The following is a 23,767-nucleotide window of genomic DNA, read 5'->3' as shown; positions in this document are numbered from 1 at the left end:
AGCCTCACTTTTCATTTGTACGACCTGGACTGCAACACTCAAGTGCAATTTCTGTGAACGACATCCGCGTGATGGGAGAAAAACAACCGAACAGTAATATTTCAATAGGCTTCCATCGGTGGCCTATCGCTTATACGTTGCGGTCGTCGCTCCTCAAAAATAAAGTTGGTGGCATGGCTTTATGGTTTATTCTGGATGTCAGAGCCAGCTAGCTGCTCCTTTGCGGCCTGCACGCGCTATTTTTACTATTATTTCCTTTTCTATTGGAAAAAATTTTTGAGAAATTCCAGGTCCACAAACGAGTGTCGACGTCCCCTTCTCATACTTCGCGGACTTTCTTCACAACCCGGGAAAAGGAAGTGCGTAAAAAGTGACGTCACGAAACAACCCCATCAGTCGTTTCCGAACACGTTCTGCATATTCAAATATATTCAAATTATATCCGAAGATTAATAGTCAGTATTTTATAATTAAGATTCGAACTAATTGAACTGATCTAATTAGCTGCAATGTAAGGGCACCAGAAAAGAATATTCCTAGTAACCGCATTATACGACGGCGAACAACGTGCTTGTGGTCGCATACTCCTATACGATGTGCCATTTCTTTCTCAGACTCGGTTCTATCTGAGCGAAACGCCATACATCGTATGGCGAATTTCTTAAAACGTACATTGACGTTGGTTCCTTTTGCATTGGCCTGTGCAAGCTTTCTTTCAATCTTGCGCTGTAGGTGTTGATAACGCAAATAACCCAAAGGTTTCCCTGTTGTTTGTGATTGATGTTTCGCGAAGTAACTTGAGCTCTACCACTACTGTCTTACCAAAGATGTTTGGCCGTATGAGGCGTACGTTTTGTCTATTATACGACATACATTCTGGAGGATCATCGTTCTGGATACTTCGTATATCCGCCAAAAGAGAAATGATGAGTATTTAAATGGGACAGGAGAAATGCACGTAAGTTGACATAAGTTAAAAGCGCAACGTACCTCAATGGGATAGCTGATCGTTGGGTAGTAGGGTGGGATCGGTGTTACCCCTCCCTCCGGATAATACGGAGTCTGCAAAGTGGTTCAAGCACGAAAAATATACCTCTACAAACCGAAACAGTCGGATAAAATAAGTATCAAGCAAGTCGTTCAGTGAAGTTTTATCCTCTGTTTCAGTCTTGTCTATTGTTGCAGGTTAAACAATCGGTGTTTGAAATTCATCACAGATCGCACAAATTTGGCTAAAACACACGCTGGAGTGGGATTTTTCATGGCATGATTTGTTTCTTTTTCCTGCTAAGGCTTTATTCTTGTTGCTCAGGAATCTGAACGTTTGATAAATCGGCGAATAGGAGCAATGAACTGCGGCGACGAGTATCAGCATTATGTTCAATGTCAAAATCCTGGCATTCGGCTGAAGAACGCTGAGCTGATCGTTTTAAGCAAGTCGCAAGCGCTAACTGACGTTCGACGCTATAAACTGGAATCGAAGATGGCGACGCAAGGAGGAGAAAATTGCTCCCCGTCAATGGATGATTAATAGCTATAGACCAATATCACTGGCCCCCACGCGCATGCGCGAATATTGGAACGAACTACGTGCGGCCATCTTGCTAGCAGTCCTCTGATCGCATCGTCGCCGACTTACACGCTTTCGTTAGCCACGGTCGTCGTTGGATTCCTTTTGCAAAATCTGAAACGTGGCAGTGGGCTCTCAGATAACAAAATTTTATAGTATGAACCTCTACGTGCCAATACAACACGGCCGTGTTATTATGAAATCTGTATCGTTCGTAAGAAGTCGGGATAAGATACAATGTGGCATACGTTTCCATTCTACCAAATTTAAAAGCAATACTTAGCGCAGGCCGCGCTGCCCTCTTCTGACTCAAACTTCACAGTAAGCTTGATTTTTTTTAACGTAACTCGTTCAGTGAAACAGCCAACATTTTTGTCTCTCCGGCACGTGCAGAAAAGAAATATTAGGAAACAGTCGTAAGCGCACCTCGCCATCGCATAAGAGAGCTTCTGGGGAAACTTGGAGTTTCGCTGCCTGTGGAGCGCGAACCAGGCAAACAACGGTTCCAATTGTTTTATTTAACGATGCAGACCAAAAAATGCAGCCTTGCTGCAAACTTTGAGTGAAGGCAGAGTAGCGGCAAGCGCTGAATTCCTTAAAATTGTTAGAACAACAAACGCAGGTCACTGCATGGTCTGCATGCGTGCACCGCACGCAACACGCGAACAGGCATCAGGTGCTTGCGCGCCTTCTGTACGTGATGCTGACAAGCTATTTCGCCTTTCACTCGCTTTCTCTAAACTGACGACCGCTCTATACATGTTGCGCTAAATGACAAGTTCGTTTGTGTACACTGAGAATCACCGAGCAAGAAAAAGCACCAGACGAAGCACCTCATCTTCTCACCGGCCCTGCTGGTATTCCGGATCTATGTTCTTCCCGGTGTTCTTTTTCGGTTGCAAAGTTGTAAAATCCGATGCCTTTACGCCGCTTGATATTGTTAAGCCATCCTAGCACGCAGCACGTAAACCTAACCGTCGTAGATCATGAATGGAGGTCGATGCACTATATATAGAAAGAACACCCGATGTCCAGCTGAAATGCCGATATGAAGACTGCGAAAGCAAGAGACCAGCGGCGACGAGGGCTACTGGGACCACAAGACACTGCACGAGGCTGTCATGCCGCAGCCGTGGCATTGAAACTGCTCGTGGTATATCGAAGCATGAAGGCAGGAAAGAGTCAATGCCAATCGAACGTTGGAAGTTGTTAGGCTAACTCTCTACTCTCCTAATCTCCTACTCTCCTAATAACTCTCCTACTCTTCTTGTTCGGCTTTCGGGCGGATAAAGTGTCTGTGATGCAAAACACTGTTATTCATCTGCAAAGCCTCGCTTGCTTACTGCGGGATAAAACTAAGTGAAACGCCAATCCATTTCCCAACACATTTTGGGCACAGATGTCTCCAAGCTGGCGTCAGTCTCAGAAATCCTTCAAAATGAACATAATTGCACAAATACCTGGCTTCACTGCCGCTGTTGCTACACGTGTCCGAAAATAACTACAAAACAATTCGTGGGGCCTTACTAACAAACTAATTACAGATTGTGGTTTGTCGTACAGGCAGAGTCTGTCGCTACTTCCAGTAATTCGCCAGAAGTGGCGGAATTGCTCTATCTGCCTCTAGTGCTTTCTTTTTGTCTGTTCTGTGTAAAGATAACGACGATAAGAGCTCAAAACTTATCAGGCAAGTCCTCGTTGCGCCTTTCACAAATTAGGAACTTTACAAATTGAAAATAAAAGCTAGCTTATGATGATGACGGCGTCGTTTTAGACTTGAAAACCAAAATTAGGCTTTAAGGCTACATAGTGAGATTAAGTGAGTGGGTTAGTGGGCAAGATAAAGCAGCTGACTGTTTCGTTGTAGTAGGCTCGACCCGGCTGCGGCTCCTTCTCAGCAGGATCGGTCCTGTTGAAAAGCGGGTCTCCGTAGTCGGCGTCTAGCGGCGGCAGCGGGATGGCGCATCCTGGAACGTAGCTGCTGCACAACTCGTAGGCCGAGTCCGGCGCAGGCACCACCAGCAGTTGCTGCAGGTCTCCCTGTAGGCACGCGCGAGCGCCACGCGCCGCCATCACGCTCCGATCGATGCAAAAGTGTGTCTTTATTTATGTCGTATGTTAAAGGTACCTCCCAGCGTGCGTCCCTATTTCAATGCAGTAGAGCTGCGTATAAGTATTTATTCTTGGGCTAGTGTATAGGACACAGAAGGACAAACAAAGCAAGCGGTCGTCTTGTCTGTCAGTCTCTCTGTATATGTGTCAATTTGCGCCCGCATAAACAGCATCACGACATTCACCCAGCCTGGCTCAGAGGCACGTCTTGCCTCTGAATACAAGGTGACTGATTCGATACGGCGGTCGCGTCGGCTGTATTTTGATGAAAGCGCAAAATAGAGGAATTCCCGGAGTGTGCCAAAACGTCGGCGCATATTACGAGCCCCAGGTAAGTTAATCCGGTCCCTTCACTGCCGCACCTCATAATTGAGATTCGCTTTCGGACGCGGAACTCCATTAATCAGCAACTGCTCCCACTGCGACCAGCTTTAGTTTCTTTTATTGTGTGAGTGCGTCTGTATTCTTTACTTCCCGAAGGGAAAGGGGGAAGAGGGAGGGTTGTATGTCTCTTTGGTCTGTTCTCAAAATAGCGTATAATCTGACGTGGCTTCTTTTTTTTTTGAGATCAGATGGCGAAACTGCGCACGTCTGGATAGCGCTGTTACCCTCCCCTCGGCACATTCACTTTCACGAAAAATCAAGCCATCACTGTTCCTTAGAAGATGACTGATCTGCCTGGGAACTGTATGTCGCGTCAGTCTGTACAGCCCTGTCAGTCTTGTCTTAGTAGTGCACAGTATGTGTGCATCCGGCATTGTGTGGCAACATCTGCGCGTGTCTCATTGACTCTAGACAACCTTTTAAACTGGGGGAGTGAACCACTGTTGATGCACGCATTTCTCGCACGGTAGCCTGTCGAAGACCAGGCAACCCGTCATTTCGGCGCCTAGAGGGTATTGCTCACACGATGCGCTCTGAATGCTGTATAAAGAGGCTCACTTTTCGAAACCAGTCATCTATCTGCATATATTATTTGTGGCTCTCAAAGAAGTTTATCCAGTAGTGGTGTCGAGTTTCAAAGATAAACGTGACCTGGCGTTTCTCGCGTGCACACGTCTATGACCGCACTCATTTTACTTTTATTCGCCATGGAAGCGCAAGCAAAACCCATTCTGTGATCGCCGTAAATTCATTCCCGCAACGCAGATTACGGTTAAGTACTGGACGAGCGTGTACTACTGCGTAACGTCCAACGAGCCATAACATGCCATAATCTGGAAAAGTCTGCGGCGTGGATGGATAAAACCAGGAGAACGGTAATATGCCTACAATAGAGAAATGAGGTTACGAGGCTTTGCCTCACCACTCCCACAGCCCCCACTTTCCACTTCATTAACCCCCTCCAGATCCACAGCTGAGGACCTGACTCAGGCCATCACCTGTCTGGACCAAAATTACATGACCGAATTTATCAAGGCCGCACTAAGGGACAGAGCCATCGAGGTCCTTTACTGAGGGCTTTGACTTTATTTTCTATTTGATAAATGAAGTGTTTTCCCTCGCGCTCGCACGTGTTTGGCAGCCACCTTCCACTCGCGCCCAACTGCAGTAGCATTCGTGCATAGATAACATGTTGCACGCTGAGAAACGCCTATCGCAGTGTCTCTGGAAGAACATGTGCCCCATTCGACATGTGACCAGGGCGGACACCGAACTGTCCGTTGGGCCTCCTATTCCATTTCTAGGGCCCAGAGTAACTGCTAGCTAATTAGGACTCTCGTTCTCTCTCCGGTGCTTTCAATGCTGTATTGACGGAGGTAAGGGGCATACGAAGCCAGGCGACACGAAGTCAGCCCCCCATGGTTACACGTCGAGTGGAGCATATGTTCCCGACGATGGCTGCACTTGACCCCTGAAGGCCCCCGACGACGTGGCAGACGTTCATTGAATCGCTAACCGTTGAATGTTTGTGTCACTAATACTATGCGTGCTATCGAGATAGCTGCAGCGTCCAAAAAGAAGGCGTCGGTACACCCATCCGGTGACAAGAACATTACCGCACCTGGAAGGGGTCGACATTGATGTCCAACGCCTGTCCGACCAGAGTGACACCAGAGGTGTCGACGAGCACGTCGTCGGAGCGGGCCATCTCCTCAGTCTCACGCACCACGCAGTCTTTGACCAGCGTGACCGCATCCCCTTTCACGCTCAGCGCCATACGGTGCCACCTGCACTTGGGATCATAAGAGTTCGTCACTCTTTGTGAGCTGACCCCACACTACGGTTCATTGCACGCGAGCTCGAAATTCTGGTGCACATGAGCTAATTCTTTTGCGTCAGCTTTTACAAAACAGGAGCGACCGCCTGTGCCACCATTATCGCTAAACACGACGGAGAATTAAGTGCCAGTACGCAGACATCGACTTAAGAAATTGAATCGGTAGCTCACAATTCTGCTTAGCTCACAATTCTGCTTCAAGTATTCGCGTTCTATGAAAACAATAGCCTCAGCGTTAGTCCCCTGTGCTTTTAAACACCAAGCTTCAGTTTAGAGGAAGCAAAGTTGAGGATTAATAATAGCATTCAAGCGCGAAGCTCCGCTAGCTCGATAGCTGGGTCAAGCAGCTTCGTTCTAGTTCTACTCAATTCCGGGCGCTCTGCAAGGAAGGTTAACTATAATGCGGAGAATGTCATGGTAAACTGAAAATTTTCGGGATTAATAGCTGTACCCTATCAGGTAAGTGTCGCGGGAGATAGCCGTCCATGTTTTCGCGCCTGTCCTGTCTTCTGTCAACACGTCCCATTCGTCAGGTGACTCTGCCATGTTGAAGGCCATCGACCTTCAGTGCACGGGGCGCGTACCGCTAGCCGAGTCGTGCGGCTTCAGATGCGTGTGAAAGTTCCTCGCGTCATGGTGCAGTCGGCGTGAGCGCCAATCTCAGAATAAAGATTACCGTGCTTCGATATCGGCAGGCGTACATTTATCTGATGTATGCTACCTCACTTTATCGCATATTAGCTTACTTTAAGTTGTTTTACTTTGCTTTGTCATATGTTACTTTACCTACACTTTCTCTGTCTCATCAACTTATAATGACGCTTATATCGTCGCGACGGCAACGCTCTCAGTTACACATATCTACATACTTACAGGTAATATGTAAGCTAGCACCTGCAAAATGAAAAGAATAGTAAAGAAGGGCTTCTACCCCCAATTTCTCCAAATGTGGAGAAGCCACCACAAATGAAAGTCTTCGAGATAGTCGCCCATCGACGGACAACCTATCTTTTGAGCAGATGGTGCCACGAACCGTAAGATTTGTGAGTTTCACGATATAACAGCTAGAGGAAAATCTGGCGCCACCGTCTATGGGAGTTTCCTAAGGACTGCTGTGCCGTCATGGGAATGACGGTATATATATATATGAGTTTGCGAGGCTTGTGTTGGCTGGTGTTGCAAGAGGCTTCGTCTAAAACGTGGATATGGCTACACAAATAACGCTTTCTTAAAGTAAAATCTTCATAAAGGTTTTCATTCAACCATATTACATCTTCCAATGAAGTTTACTCACCTACAATGCAAAAACAAGCGAAGGAAAGAAAGAACAAAGAACAAATTGTTCCAAAGCGAGCGCGAATTTTTTCGTCTGTCCTCCCCCTTTAGCGGCCGGCTGATACTTTATACGTTTCATATATTTGTACCTACATTAACAAGTTTCATAATTAAATAAAACATGTTTTTGTGTAACAATAAAGCTAAAATAGCTTTTTACGTGCTGTTTTAGTAAAGAATGAGTCATTGTGACAGACTGAACGCTGCTTGCCAGGCAGGTGTCCTGGCTCTCCGAGAACGATGCCAATCCGAAGACACAATATACCGGCATTCCCGTGCATGCCACAGCGCAGCAGCGCCAGATTTCCCTCTAGGTAATATAGTGAGAAACTCTATTTTTCCAAGGATAGCGTTTCACATTCAACCAAGAGACTATAATGCGAAAGCGTTCAGTATAGTAGCACCTGCGTAAAAGAAGAGCACGACACACACACAGAGAGTTATATATATATATATATATATATATATATATATATATATATATATATATATATATATATGGTTAAAATATATGGGTTCAAAGATATGCGAATGCCACGTAGCTGGGCAGACATTTCCAGACAATAGGACATTTCCCAGTGTGAACGCGGCATAAGAGAGGAGGAGACGGCGGCAGGGTTTACAGAACAAGCTGGCGTAGCTGATATTCTTATTGAGATTAAGAGAAAGGAATGAATTTGAACAGGTCGTGTAATGAGTAGAGCTGATAACTGGTGCGTATCATGGTAAACTGGTGGAATCGATAACTCGAGGCACTTTGCGTGTATTCGCAGGCTTATTTGGGGGCGAAATGTGAAAACACCCGTGTACTTAGATTTAGATGCAAGTTAAAGGACCCAGGCGGTCGAAATTTCCGAAGTCCTCCCCTACGGCGTACTTCATAATCAAATCGTGGTTTTGGTAGGTAAAAGCCCAAAATTCATTGATTCATTCACACGCGTAATGCGAAGACGTGGGTTCGTATCCCACCTGCGGCCAGTTTTAGCGGGCAGCTCTTAGGTGCCATTTCCTGCGTTGAGCGTTGGCGTGCCTTTCCGTGCCTTGGCGTCCCTCGTGACCGAGCGCAGTGAAAGATCAAAGAGTGAACGCGGAGAGAGAGAGAGAGAAACTTTATTTTGGTTCCTTCAAAGATTTAGCGTCTCGAGGTCTCGGTCGTCTTGGGCGCCTGCGACTTGGAGCCTCTTCCAGCAAGGGTGGGCCCCTATTCCAGGGCTCCACTGAGCCTAGCTACCTCACTAGCGTGCTGCACTAAGGCCCTTTGGGCCGTGAGCTCGCAGCTGGTAAGCCGACTCTCCCATTGCTCCGCACTCGGGTTATTGTGTTGGTGGAATGATTTATTGTGTTTACATTCCCATGTGACATGGTATAGTGTGGGTGTGGCCCCGCACCATGGGCAGGTGTCTCTATATTGTGTTGGGTACATTTTGTTTAGGATGTATAAATTTGGGAAGGAGTTTGTCTGCAATCTGCGCCAACTCGTTGCTTCCTCCTGCGTTAGAGCTTTGTGCGGTGGGGGATATTTGGCTCTCGTCCCTCTGTATAAGTTTAAGATTTCTGTGTATCCTCCCTCACAAGCGTGTGGGTGATACTCCGGAGAAGAAAGACGGTGATAGCGAAGAGAAGCGAGCAGCAAAGCGTGGGAGAAGGGTGCTGCTTAACCATGAGGCGGAAACCGGAGGAGAAGGGCAGGGCAAAAGCGTGAAAAAAGCGTTGTGCAACGCAAGACGAGTTCTGCGGCGACAATGACTACGAGATGGCGCCAGAGTAGCGTGTGTCAGACATATGGAAACAAAGCGCTGCATCAGCGGAGGTCTGTCGGCGGTGGCTTGTGAGTCGCGCCCACGCGTCACCCACGCGCTGCCACTCGCGATCTCCCGATTAGCGAGGCGGTCGCACCACTCTTCACTGCGTTTGCAAAGTGCCGCACAAGACAGGTTGTCCGCGCCAGCCAATATATCTCAAAATGAAAACACGGATAGAGCTGCGCTTAAATTTCGCATTAGAGTATCGTAATCGTCGGTGCAGTTTCTTCATCCATCTTCATTTCTATTTATTTATCATCTATTTAATTCAATTAAAGACTACAAGTAATTTTCTCTGTGCTGTTCTCGGTGTCATTGTTTGTCGGCTTCTTATTGCTAATTAAAATCGGGCCCCTTCCTTTCTTCTCGTTCATATATATATATATATATATATATATATATATATATATATATATATATATATATATATATATATATATATATATATATATATATATATATATATATATATATATATATATACGGCGCGCTCACGTCCATTCTTCCTCTGTGTCCAGTTACGCACTAGTTGTGCTGCATTAAACGCCTTCGCGATGACATACCAACAAGCCCAAGTCGCAACCCTGATCTCTGCAGGGGATGAACTAGCAAGCAGGAAGAACGGTGAAATTCAGTCCGCGAACTAGATTACAGAGAGATACTCGCTTTCCGTCGTTGAAAGGCTCGGTGAAGACCGCCGAGTAGACGGTGCTGCCGTTGCCGTTGGCGGAACGCATCGCGAACGTCAGGTTCTCGCCCACGTGCAGCGACAGCTGCTCCTCGTCATTCCAGTCGTACACGGAGAGCAGGTAGCCTTGCGTGTTCTGCTCCATGCGAAACGTGGCCAGCACCGAGAAGTCTCGCGGAAAGCCGACTGCAGGGCGAACAGAAAGAATATTCATATCAAGCAGTCGCTTCCTGGCACAAGTACACGGGTTGGTTGAGTTTCGTTTTGATTGCGTCGCAAAAGGTACGTGGTCACGCGAGAAAGAGAGATGAGAGAGAAATTCATTTACTGAAAGGCAGAGAGATGTCGGCCTGAGCAGCGCACAAAATCTAAGCACGCTGGATAGACGCTAACAACTGATATTTTTTTATTAAAAAGAACGGAAAATCGGAAATCGAAAGGACCGACAAGGCCAGTTATCAATAGTGCTTTTTTTTATATAGAAGGTCGGCATTATCTCGCGTTCCTTCCAACATTGATGTCTTGTTTTCACACACGTGCGCTCAGAGAAAGGCTTGCAACCACACGACCTAGAATGGGCAGACAGATGCGAGCAAGGCGTACCTTGGTGTTGCAATCGTGCATGTTATAGTTCCGCAACCATTCATTCAAACAACACCCCGTATGGCCAGTGTAAACATCTACATAAGAAAGGAGTACGCGATAGATATCTAACACAGGCTAGGAAAGGATTTCGGTGCTTTACATGGCACTGAAATTTACCCGTTGCTGACTAGCCTTTGTTTTAATCGCTGCACAAGCTCTTCCAACTTTTTCAGCCACGAAGAGCCTTTAATCGTCAATTTAAATCGTAATTTAAAATCGTCAAGCGCTGTCACTAGCTGCGTGAGTTGATTTAGCACACCCTATATTCGTTACGAAAGTCTAGGCACTTTTGTGGACATTTTGTTTCAGTTCACGATGGTTCTGACTTTTGTTTCATCGTTTGTTTCAAGTTTGTTAAATCAATATTATTACGTCTTCATAGTGAAATATAGTGTGCTGCTGCGGGTGACGCTCTTCTTCAGAGCGTCTTACTATCGTGCCACGAGCTTTCGCGCCATCTTTAAGCCTAGCGCCTTCTGAACACTTGCGATCAAGCAACTCATCTAGACTTGATTTAGCACATGAGTAAGTCCACGTTTAAGTCTTTTTAAGGAGGAATCGCTGGTTGCCCGTGCCTTTCTGTAGAAAAGTCCGAATTCAATTTTTCTCATCACTAGTGTCTGTGTAGAACGCTCAACGAATGAAACGCAGTGAATGCCGAAACATTTCTGCATTTAACGTGTAGCACGTGTACTAGGGAAATCGGAACTGGCCCCGAGCTAGAGCTTCTATCCTCTTAAGTATGTTCCACCTGTTCGAACAGAAGAACAAGTCATCTTTGCCAAGGTCTAAAGCCATGTCCACCTATCAACTAATAGGTCTTGACAAAGATATAGGTACATACGGAAACAGCATTCCGACTTTCCTAACCCTCTTTGGTTCTATTCGACTTCCGTAACCGAAGTAGGGAGCATAGAGCTGTTTTTTTTTTTCAAATTCTCTTTTTCTCTTTCTCTCCCTTTTTTTTTCAAGTCATGCATCTTCAGCGCACTGCCTAGCCAGAGATAAAAGTAAGTAGCGAAATCCTTGCCAGCCAGCGGCACGCACATGGAAATGCTTCGAGCGTGGACACCGAGAGGTTGGCGGCGCGCGAGATGCCGTAGGCGGTGTCCGGCCCGAGGAACATGGGCGTGCCGTCCACGTCCAGCCAAGCCGGCCGCTGCTCGCAGAAGCCCGGCCGCACCTCGACACCGGCAGGGAGCAGACCCAGGTCAACGCGGCCAACCAGGTCGACAGTATCTGCGCACACAATTCCAACCACCACACTGTTCTGATGACCGATTAAGATTTTTTTGTTTTACTTGCACGACGAATGCCTTAAAGATAGTAAGGAAAAACTAACGTTATACGGGTAAACAGGCGCGTCTACGCCGCATCCTATAACAACTTCAATTGGTATCTGTAAGGAGAATTCACTTGAACCCGCATTCTTCACACGTGCGCACGCCTATACTGATTATTTCAGTGTAATTAAATATTTGAAGCGAGTCACTAATTGTTCATCTCTCTTTCCGTAAATACGTAAGCTTCATAATGACTTACCTGCACCGGGTACATGAATGCCGCTCAGACCCGTTCAATGCCGTAGCTGCCATGACAAAAATGTCATAGCCTGCTGGCTGAAAAGGCACGTTGTAGATTCTTGGATAATTTTCTGTTCTATTGAGCCCCTGGTTAGAGCCCACCGCGAGCACTGAAACAACAATACACATGCCGCGCCGCTGTACGATGGTAAACCGGACTGAATTCCTACCGTCCAATTTTGCAAAGCACAGTCGAGGCATTTGCAGGCTTCGCTAAGAGTATATGAACCAAGTCACATTACGGGTGTTGTAGCATCTTCTCGCACGTGTATGGCCAGTCTCGCTAAAGTTCTCTTTATTCAGTCGTTGGCCAATGTCATGACCGTCCATAATGTGTCATGAGATTTTGATGAAAATGAAAAGACCATGATTTAGAGCGATAAAATTGAGTGCGCTGTACGCTGTTTAAGTAGGAATAATTTAAAATTAACACGGAAAATCGTGGGGGAAAAAATGGTATGTCGCGCCGCTTTGCGGTCAAACCTTCGTAACAGAGTTGTATGCTGACCGCGGATTACAGCATTTAAATCGGCTCTTAAGTGCACCATATGTATTGTTTAAAATCGCAGTCTTCATATTACACAGGCGTTCGCGCTTTTCTCTATACGTATTACGATCTGATGTACAGTTCTAGTATCGCTGCCTTCGCGACAACGAACGCAACCGTAGAACCACGGCGGGCCGTGGCTTCCCTCATTGAATCGCAGCGCACATGAACGCTTTTGTACGCGCGCGGATTGGGGAGTCAGTCTCCGAGTTCTGTGATCTCACGGTAACATGCGAAATGCCGTTGATTAAATGTCATCGACTAGATGAATAACACTACAGGCCTATCCTACCGATTGCTACCCATCGATGTGAACAGGAAACGTTAATGAGAAGAGTGAGTCGTATATTCTGATGACATTGGAAATGTTAGCAACTGTTGCGTCGCCTGCTTCGCCACAAGCTATAGATTGTCTAATGAGCGAAGAAGGATAATATGAGGGGATTTGAGAAACAAATAAACGCCCCGACGTTAATTGTATTTTGTAGAAGTGCTTAAACAACAACAGTCAATATAGAAAAGAAAAACAGCACACTAATCAATCTATGACCCACGCAGAATGCTGTGACATAACGGTAACACACAATGACATACAAAGTGTTAATACATAGATACAATGTCACTTTCAGCAAAGAGGGTATTAAACCTTTCAGAGCTGAACGCTGCAATGATGTCTCATTCCATGGCGCAAGCAACTTTCCTTTGCTGAAAAAAAGATTGTCAAGGGTCATCAACGTTGCCTTCAAAGCACATTTTTGCTGTTCAAACTTAGGGCAGCTTAATGGAACGCGCTCTACGTTCTCCCGTGAATGTTCGCACGTGCGGCAAGGCATAGCTGAGCTACGCGTACGATACAAAAATATCTACCCGTATAGACGCCGCTTCTAACCTGACATGAGTAATGAGAGGGTCTATGTTACGGCCAGCACAAACAAAGATCGGAAAGTGTACGTGGGCGTCAACTATATACAGAAGGCTGTTCATGGTATTGGCGTCAAATAAACTTGTGTTATAGGCTTGCACAATCGTTTTGCTTTAATGTTAGCGTCATCCCTCGTGAATTTAGTTAGTGTGATAGGAGCGGAATGATATATGCCTCTTTAGCAATTTTGTCGGCTTCGGTGTTGCCTGCTATACTAGCACGCATCTTTGATTGCCTGACCACGCAGCTGTAGCTATTTCAAAGGAAATCTGATATATCATCATTGCGTTTGGATCACGCAGGCAAAAGCGCCGCAAGCATTGAAGAGCCAACTATGAGACTGTGAGAATAGACCACACAGCAGGAGTCTCTTGTGCTTCAATAAATTCAGCGGCCAATAGCATTGATAGCTACCATTGATGATGTTCCACGTGAAAGACTACAACTTTGGCGTATTCCGAGCGATGAAATCACAAATGAAGATTTTGATCCTTACGAAGTTGTTGAACCGTCAGTATAAATGTGCGCACTTCCTGTCCGATTATCATGTAGGCGACACAGAGTTAACATTTTAGCAAAAATGGTACAGACAGCATTTTTCTTGTCCAGTCTGGCGCAGTGCAAGTATGACATTGTCCAGTGGAAGAGGCCATCGGTCGCTCACAGCCACTAATCACTTTTGCGCCTTGGACTACCTGCCGTCATCGGAGCATCATAAAATGAAACGAAGCCACCTCAAAAATACAGTTGTGCTGCATATATAACACACGTTAGAAAAAACATTATTTAATTTATTTTCATGACCTTGCTGAAACACAGTGACCTTGCTTCTTTAGCTGGCTGCACCGTTTGGTTGATTCGCAAGTCGGAAGCATGATTCCAACACAGCAAGATGAACCGCATGAACATCAGCTTGATAAACAAAATTGTTATTTCTTACAGCTAGGACGTCGCACGCGTCCGCTTCTCACCAGTGCAGGCGTACGATCGTTACCGTGCTCACCTATCACCGTTTCCCACATGTTTCCAGCGTGATCGTGACTGCAGATAAACACGTTCGCGGCTACAAATAAAAAAATTCTGATAAAAAATGTGCCACGACGTTTCCTGCGTTACCAGTGTATAGGGTTGTATACAATACTACACTGGTAACGTGAGGGTAACGTGAGGTAAAGGTGACGCCGACTGTATACAGCCGGCGTCACCTTTGTGTAGAGCGCGGGAACGGCGGCCTCTGGGAAGCTCCGGAGGCAGCAAGCGGCATCTAACGCTAGCCGATAAGCCCGACGTCTAACGGTAGCTGCTTGGCACGTTTGGGCCCAGCAACAACCGTTGGGCGTTGCCGGCTGACTCCTGAGCGCCCCGGAGGCCGCCGTTTTCGAGCTTTACACAAGGGTGACGCCGACTGTACATTCTGACCGGTAAGCTTTCCCTCGCACTAAATGAAGCAGGCACCATAAAAATTGGCTGTCGGTCCCTTGAAGTGCGGCCGACAACACAATAACGACATGATAGCTGCAGCGATGTCCAGTATGAAATGACACGTGCGTAAGTGAATTTTTACAAATACTGGCCCCAGCTTCTGACCTGTGAAGTTTAAAACGAACCTCTTCCTATCATAAACTGGAACATGACATACAAGTGTATATGCCTAAGCCAGTTATATTCAGTGAACGACAGCAAGTGACAAGCTTGTGTCGTCTTATGACAGCGACCACATCAGCGTACAGGTGTACCTGCTGTTGCAGGCCAGGTGAGAACGCATTGCCATGCCCTCAGTTAGCCCACAGCTGTTGCTTCCACCTAATTTTAAGCTTGCTTGTATGCGCTCTCAACGTCAGCGTTTGTCAAGGCGGCGCGCACTAAGCTATTCTTGCAAAAGTCGATCCGATGCATTCATTCATTTCACCAGCGATCCGTTCCTACAAAGTCATCGGACGAGGACGTCGGATGTCATGCACTCACAAAGTGACATCTTCATACACAGATGAAGAGACATAGCATATCACAGCATCCATTTGCATGCACACACACGACACGGCCGTCATCATAATACGCACGGGTACTAAGGGAGCGTTACGATCTTTCGCGTGAAATAGACTCCCTGATTACAGTCGCACAACACTTACTAAACAGCTCCACAAACATCGTACATTTCACGGCCTCCCGGCGAATTTCCTGGGTCACATAAAGAGAGGTGGCAGCGAACAAGCTCCAGCCGTATCGCGCGACCCCGTTAGGTGAACAGGGTCATACAGACTCGGAAAGTTTAGAGCTGTAGATCGAAATCTACCTCGTAACGGGTTCAAGGTAGTATAGTTCAGGCAGAACTCATCTACGATGGCTATCCATGTGTGCGAATAGCCGAAACGCGTTACGTATGAGGCGTATACTGCAGACAGGCTCCTCTCTCGCGTTTCCCTGAGAAAAGGACGCGCCTTCTGAAGTCTGAATGAAGTCCGCCCATACCCAGTCACACATGCACATTCACCCGAGTCAATGAGGGTCATTGAACAGAGGCACATAACCAGTGGCACTTACCCTTGCGAAAGGCCCACATTTTGCACTGCACTATCTTCAGGATCGTTCCATATTTTTGGTGGGATAGGTGGATAGCTAGATAGTCGGAAAGAAAGCTGGTCTGACTGTGCCGGGAATGCTATTCGTAATAAAACAATCAGTTTCCCCTCCCCTCTCTGTACCACGCGCAAACACATATACACTACCGAACGATGCCGTGCAGCCCATTGCGAACAGACTGGACAAACTTGAGCATCATATTTGGGGTAGTCCACAAACTAAAAACGCTCGAACCCCTCTTCGGCATTCATATCTTTACTCACCCTCACATCCCACCTTGCTTGTTCTGCTTCTGGCCGACCTGGATTGCTCCGCACTAGGAGCTCTGCTCCACATTGTAACCACGGCCAAGGAATCCCATCAAGCTCACCCAACGCCACAGCGCAGGGCAGAGTCAAACATTTACTGTGATAGCGATGGCAAGTATCAGGTTGCTTGTATGGAAGGCTTTTTTCTTACGAGAGGAATGCATACATGCCTGGTACAAGCTGCGCCGAGAATGTTCCTGCTGTGTGCAGCAGGAGGCATGCCACGGCCACGGTCGCAGACGAGCGCACGAAAACAGCGACGCTGGTGTCCCGGGTTGACCGGTGCCGCCGCCGACGCCAGCTCTCCGAGTCCGCCCACTTGGAATTGCAGCTGCAGGCTTCGCCGCTCATTTTCCCTCGAAGGCAGCGAGGGGCCTGCGTTTAGGGCAAACTTTCTTGAACGGGGACACACATGCAAGACAAGGCAATTTTCGCTAGCATATCTTATGGCACTCTGCGGTCATGAGTCATGCCACATGGGGATTTGTGGTTGGCGCTTATGGCGAACATCATAACGCGCAAGCGTCATTCCACAAGCACTTAGAAACGTTCTTCCGTTTTGATTGCATCGGATGTGGCCAGTTATTGTTTACACTACGTACCTAGATCAGTGGCATGTACAAAGCGAAAAGTGTCCTGGATTGCAACTGTTCGCTTCGTGTTAGGTCTATGCGCGCGTGTGCAACAACGTGGGCTTTGTACGCCGAACCGTGCACAGTGCCGCCAGCTATGTAAGCACAGCGCTCGCCCATTATTTTGTGCGCAGTGGATCAATAAACCATATTACGAACAACATTTTCGGGCCAAAATCAACGGGCCGTACGTACATGAGAGGCTCATGAGTGTGCGTGGGAGTACACACCTCACAGCAACAAGTTTGTAACTACTGAGTGAAAGAGTGGAATAGGTAATTTCTAAGACGACACGTGGACTGCGCCAAACCTCGTTGCCTTGACTTTGGCCACGTTTCAGATAGAACCCGCACTATTGATGGACGTTCTATATTGACACCAATTCCTATATAGAGTGACACGCGTTAACACTCACGGTTGGTTTAGCCATTCCTATAAAGCGCTGGCAGGAAGTGGGGAACGACAGAAAGGCGAACAAGACAGCTTTCGGTGACAGCAATCGCACGTGACGCTATTTGACCATCGTTTTAATCAGGATGCTGGGCCACTTCATTTCCTTCTTGAATTTAAAAGCTCCCAAATTATCATATTCTGTGTACATTTTCAGGGGAACTTGTTAGTTTTCCGGTTTAATCTAGTTGATTAAAAACTTACTTTCGTAGCTTCTCGACGCATAAGATGCGTCGAGAACGAAGCTGGCGAAAAAATTATGGACAAAGGAAGAGCGTCTCGTCACTGCTCGATCCCTCGACACCAGACGGCCGTCGTCAGTCGCCTAGCTGAGGTTAACCTACCCTATCGCAACACGTGCTGCTTGCTGCAAAGAGCCCATCCTAACAAAACCTCTCTGCAGTCTTCAGAACAGGCGGGTGTCCGGAAACATGACACTTTCAAATCTCTCAGAGCTGCTGTCCTTTATTTTACTGCTAACTAAAGATACCGTAATTTTGACAAAGGCTTCAACACAGAAAGCAGCCCTGCTTCGGACTATTTGCCTCATCGATTCACGACTGCGATCAAATAAAGATACGACTCATGTGGTGAGGGCTACATCATGATCGCAAGAATTCCCTCCAAGCATCTTTTCAAGCAAGTCGGACAGCAGGTCACCGATAGTGCGTGAAAGTATCGTATGGTATTATCCAAGTTCTAGCACAATGGTTCGTTCCTGTATTTTAAATGTACAATAATATAGCATGCCCACAACGGCGGAAGCGCCACTGAGTGATAGGTGACTTGCAAATTAGTGACCGCCCTCTCTCGGACGTAACCGTGGCCGGACCACTCACTAGGTCTTATTGGAAAACAACGCTTATCAACTTTCTAACCTGGGTTGCAACAGGGGCCGTATAACGTAAAACTATTCCGTTATATTTTTATTCCAATCTCTTGACGTCAAAGTTGCGTAACCGCCGACGCAAGCACTGGGCAGTCACCCGCAGGGTTGTCTGAACAGGCCAAACAAACGCTCTCCTCGTTTATAGGAGGTCACTTTTCTTTGCTTTAAAAACGAATAACATAGTCTACACTGAGTAGCTTATCTTATCTAATTAGTTGACAAGAGGCGAGGAGCACGCTCAAGTGGAGAGGAATTCGATGGGGCCGAGCCAGTGCACCGAATATCGATAACCGGCTGAAGAGGGTGGTGCCGGCGTCTGTGATTGGTCCGCTTTCCCTGACTTAGCTTGCGGTGGCTGGTCGAAAATTGCGATGGAGTGCAACGGAAGGTAAAGAATGCCGCTAAAACGGATCCTCAGCAAAGAAGAATTGGCAGTACGAAGTCGTAAACGGGCCGAAAGTGCTCGAAAACGTTACAAGGCCACGCGAAAAAAGTTTTATTATACGCAAATAAACCCATGCTGTCAGGCAGGTGCGAGTAACCTGTGCCTGAGCGATCGGCGGCAGCCATCTTTTATTTCTTTCGGATCGGGGCAGCCCGCGGCTATTCAGAAGAAAATTCAGTTTTGTTCGGCATATTAATGCATCTTTAACGTGTACACGTCACTTAGACGCAGTGAGGTTTTGCGGTTTTGTGACGTCACGTGACAGGCAGGTGAAGTGGGTGCAGCCCGAAAACTTTTGACCATAGGCCGAGGGCTATTGGCGGAAAGGTGTCGAATCAGAAATAGCTATTTTTCTTTTGTTCGGTGAAATCATGCGCAATCAGTGTGTCACGTCATATCAGATGGGGAGCTATCGCGGTTTTCGTGACGTCGCGTGACAGACAGATGAAAGGGGGGTGGTCCAAAAAAATGTTTGACCAATCGCGAAGGGCTGATTGCGGAGTTTGAATAGAAAAGTTTGGAATAGTTTTACGTTATAGCGCCCCAGGTCTCTTTTTACTCCTTGCCTTTCTTTCCAACGCTATCCTTTCTCCTTACAAATTTTTGTGCGCGAAGTAATCATTAAAAGAAGCACCTGCCCTTTTTCCGTTCACGAAAAACGGATGGACGGCGGCGTTTTTCTAGACAATCTGCAAAAATTAGTTTGCTGTTTTGCCCATTTGTTTGGTATTTTATTTATTTATTCTTAATTTCGTGGATACTGGCAATTCCAACGGAAATTTTAGCCGTTCTTCAGAGACTATATTCATCCCTGTAAGTGCGGTCTCTCAAGGGGAGGAGCGCAAGCTCAAAGGCTTTATAATTACTGGGAAAGTTTGTTGTCCTCTTGGCTCCCGACTCCCCCCACCTAGCCGCCAAGAGCAAATGTATAGTTGTGATCGAAGTGCTTTTATCATCACCGAAACCTAGAAGATCGATTACTGAGTTTCGGAGTGGTATAAAGGTGAAGCTGTTAAATGGTAACGATAGGTTGCTCTGCTAGTCTGTGGACAAGAATATTCTGGTTGGAAAATGCATATTTCGTGCATGCCCACGCATGTATATCTACAAAGGATGAGCCACGATGGGTTGCGTTGACGGATTTGTAAACGCTGCTGCTTATATAGATGCTTGGGAAAAAAGCGCTAAAAACGGGGCTGAACAAGATGACACAGTACAGTACACTGTCTCGTTTTTGTTCGTTTTTCCAAGTCATGTACTAACTAGGTCATCAACACGCGTTACATACATGCATCAATCTGTAAACAAAATTGCTGTCTCTTTTCTTTTAATATCATCATTTTCAAAAATAGCATAAAGGTGATAGCATAAGTTCATGCGAAGTGGCTTCACGCCTTAGCAATTGTCAGATTAAGCAGCGTTGCTTCGGTAACGTAAAAACTTGCATCCATGTTCTCAAAGCATTCTTTACCGGGGAGCGCTAGGAGTTAGTCTTTTTGTGATGTACAACCTCTCTCTCTCTCTCTCTCTCTCTCTCTCTCTCTCTCTCTCTCTCTCTCTCTCTGTATATATATATATATATATATATATATATATATATATATATATATATATATATATATATATATATATATATATATATATATATATAGGTTTACTATATCTAGCTCTGGGAGTGTTAGCCAGCGCAACGGCTTTGAGTGGCGCTGGCTAACACTCCGAGCACGCACGCCCGCTCTCAGGAGAGAATGGCCCCTGCTATAAATATCTCCCAGCGGAAACTGTCGTCATGCAGTGTGCGAATGTTATATTGTTGTAACATCACTCATATTATATTGCGTTATAGTGAATAACCGCTCTCAACCACTAATGATGCTCAACTTCTAGGTTATGTGAAAATTCTCATCTCCCATATAGCTTGAGCATATTATTAAATACTATCTCGCGATATAATTTCCATGAATTCCATCGCTTCTGACTTGATCATTTCTTTCTGGAAAGTAGAGGAAAGGGGCGAGCCGCGATCACCGTTTTTATAATTCGCGCGATAAGCTTTTGAATTATTTCCTTCTGCCCGATTGTACGGGAAAGAACCCGGCAAACACAGAATCGATCAGCCAATGTTATAATAAACAGACATGACTTGTGGTAAGCTTCGTTCGGGACCCGCAGCGCGAGCGCAACAGAGCACGGTATACAGAAGGAGCACGAATGGCTCGCTCGCCTTATTTCTGTGTACCGCCTATGTTCACCCAAAAAAATCTTAAACGTATTTTCGTGGTTTGCGACGAGCCTGTAGTGGAAACGAACTGCGAACACTGTTACACCGCTGTTACACCGCTGTTACCGCTGTTACACCGCTGTTACACCGCTGTTACACCGCTGTTACTGTTACACCGCTTCCTCAGTACGAGCTTTCGAATCAGCCACTGCACGCGCAACAATCAGAGTCAGCAAAAAACAAAATTGTGGAATGCGAGTCAGTTTCTGTTTGTCCTTGCCTGGAGTGCTGCATGGCGCCGAGAATTCAATTTTGGGGAAATTAGCTCATGCCAGGCAAACACAGAATCGATCAGCCAATGTTATACTCAGATTTCGCCGACATAGCCCCGTGATCATGCGTCATTAAACTAACGCACATATTGTTGCGGAAGTAGCAGATATCGTAACGCAAAACGCCTAATTTGAGAAAAAGAAAAGAACTCTTTTCTCGCAGTGAAAAGAATGTCGGAAAGTCATTCGTTTCATTGCGGGAGCCAAGCTGCGCGAAGCGGTTCCGTGCCCACATATCCGGAGAGCGCCTGGCTGCGGGAAGGAGTCCGCTGGAATTCGTTCCTATTTTCTAGAAGCCGTCTGAGAGCACGGAAGCGCTGCACGTGCGTCGCACTTCGCGGAGTTAAATATATACATCGTTGAATGCTACCCGCGCGAACCAGAGTTTTTCGTTCCATTCATCGCGCTACACACACTAGCACCATTGAGGCACGTTTGGGCTCTCGCTAACCAACACGTTGGCGTGCTTACCCGTGGGGCAGTCGGCGAGCCGCGGGCTTCCTCGGCTTCAGGGGCCGTCGTCCTCGGCCGGCAGTCAGCGTCGGGCGCAGCAGCGAGGACGAGGCGACGTCAACGAATCGCGCATTCGAGAGCGCGCGGATTTGACCCCCGTGGCCTGACCTCGGCCGCTGCGTTGCCGGCGACGCGTCCGAGGCGACGACATGGGCCTGCCGCGCTGTGCCAGAGATTTCTTTCCCCACTCCCGGGTGCAGTGGCGCCCGCTTCTCTTCGTGGCCCCGCAGCGCCCAGTGGATGACTCGCGCCCAGCCCTTCCCCCTTCTTCCGCCTTGCAGGCCTCCGCCGGCGATTGCCGGTTGTGCACTTTATGCTTTCCATACTCATCGTTCGTATCGTACCGCTTTGAACGCTGCGTCGCCTTCTTCTTCTTCGTCTAGGGCTTGTGTACGTTGATGGCCGCAGTCGCTCGCCGACCCCGCGTGCACGGCATGGAAGCGAGAGGCGGGACTAGCATCCGAAGAGACCTTCAGCCGAAGTGGAGCACAATGGCGTTCGCGCCAGCCGCTGGCTCCTGTCGCTGCTGCTGCCCTTCCGCACGCCAACCGTACGCCCAGCTTTGGAATCTGAACACTCTTTCGTGGCCGTTTCGGGATAGTTGCCAGACTTTTACGGTTTGGCACTGAGGAAACACCCTCAGAAGTGCGTTCACTCCTGTGGACAACATTGATGGACCACGAAAGCACCCACTGCTGATGCGCCAAGATATGAAACAGACACGTATTTCAAATACAGGCACACTTTTCACCTGAAAGCGAGACAAACAGAAGAAAGATGCCACATGCTGGGGCCGTATACAACGTAAAACTATTCCAATCTGTTTTTATTCCAATCACCTGATGTCAAATTACGTAACCACCGACGCAAGCATCGGACGGTGGCTCGCAGCGTTTTTTGAACATCCCAATCCAAAGCTCTTCTCGTGTTTAGGAGGTCACTTTTGTTTGCTTTCAAAGCGAATAGCACTGTCTACTTTGACGGGTTTCTCTTACTTAATTGGCTGACAAGAGCCGAGGAGCCCGCAGGAGTGGAGAGGGTTTTGGTGGGGCCGAGCTAGCGCAGGGAAAGTAGATAGCCGAATGAAAAGGGTGATGCCGGCGTCTGTGATTGGTCCGCTTCTACTTGCTTAGCTTGCAGCATAGAGTTTCATACAACAATGTCTAGAAGGGACTCGGGCGCTGCGATCATCCGGCCACCATGGGAACGATAGGTAGTACATGGATTTGCCTGATCTTCGTGCTAGTGGTCCCAAGCCTCAACGCGCTCGCTTGCCCACAAGAAATCCATAAGGTTGTTCTATGCCGCTTGTCGATCGATACAAGCGTCCGTGACGCAATGGTTTCAATATCGGGCTTCTGTGCTAGATGTCCTGTGTTCAAATCCTGCTACTGGATGATATTATTGACGTTTATTTACTTATGTATTACGCAGTACTTTGTTCAAAACAATGAGTCACAAAGTCGCGAAGCCGTTTCAACGGTGGAGTTTAGGCAAATCCATGCTCTTCCCATCGTTCCCATGCTGCCTGAGCCACCCCGGTTGCAGTTCGCATAGACGTTAGCGCCAAAGTTTCCTCCAGTAATCATTTAATGAAACTGTGTGGCTTGCGGCCTGGCTGGTCAAAAAAGTTGCGGTGACGTGCAACGGAAAATTGAAAATTCCGCTAATACGAATCCTCAGGCAAGTTGAGCTGGCAGAGTGCGACCGAAAGGGCTCGACAACGTTATATTGCCACGCAAGGTTTTTTTATTACCCGCACATAAATCCATTCTACCCAGCAGCTCCGAGTATATAGCCAGTGCCAGAGGGATTGGCAGGCAGCCATCTTCTATTCCTTTGGGGACGAAGTATAGGGCGCTATAACGTAAAGCTATTCCAAACGTTTCTATTCCTATTCTGCAATCAGCCCTCCATGATTGATCAAAAAATTTTGAAGCCACCGCGCCTGTCTGTCACGCGACGTCACGAA

The 23,767-nt window shown here is 47.1% G+C and overlaps 1 protein-coding gene across 1 annotated transcript in view; it reads right to left on the bottom strand.

Moving 5' to 3' along the window:
* LOC135906100 (collagen alpha-1(V) chain-like) overlaps nucleotides 1–22,371 on the bottom strand; it is a 90,109-nt gene extending 67,738 nt beyond the window's left edge. The window contains exons 1-7 of the mRNA XM_065437301.1: nucleotides 21,754–22,371; nucleotides 16,484–16,688; nucleotides 11,421–11,612; nucleotides 9,707–9,914; nucleotides 5,688–5,853; nucleotides 3,425–3,610; nucleotides 991–1,062 (exon numbers count right to left, since the gene is read on the bottom strand). Coding sequence (XP_065293373.1) covers nucleotides 991–1,062; nucleotides 3,425–3,610; nucleotides 5,688–5,853; nucleotides 9,707–9,914; nucleotides 11,421–11,612; nucleotides 16,484–16,664 — 1,005 coding nt within the window. The 5' untranslated portion in view covers nucleotides 16,665–16,688; nucleotides 21,754–22,371. The remainder of the gene's footprint in view (nucleotides 1–990; nucleotides 1,063–3,424; nucleotides 3,611–5,687; nucleotides 5,854–9,706; nucleotides 9,915–11,420; nucleotides 11,613–16,483; nucleotides 16,689–21,753) is intronic.
* Between the last annotated feature and the right edge of the window lie 1,396 nt (nucleotides 22,372–23,767).

The sequence above is a fragment of the Dermacentor albipictus genome, chromosome 1, assembly GCF_038994185.2.
Source record: "Dermacentor albipictus isolate Rhodes 1998 colony chromosome 1, USDA_Dalb.pri_finalv2, whole genome shotgun sequence".
Lineage (NCBI taxonomy): Eukaryota > Metazoa > Arthropoda > Arachnida > Ixodida > Ixodidae > Dermacentor > Dermacentor albipictus.
The sequence above is the reverse complement of the archived record's forward strand: the minus strand, read 5'-3'. Positions and strand labels throughout refer to the sequence as shown.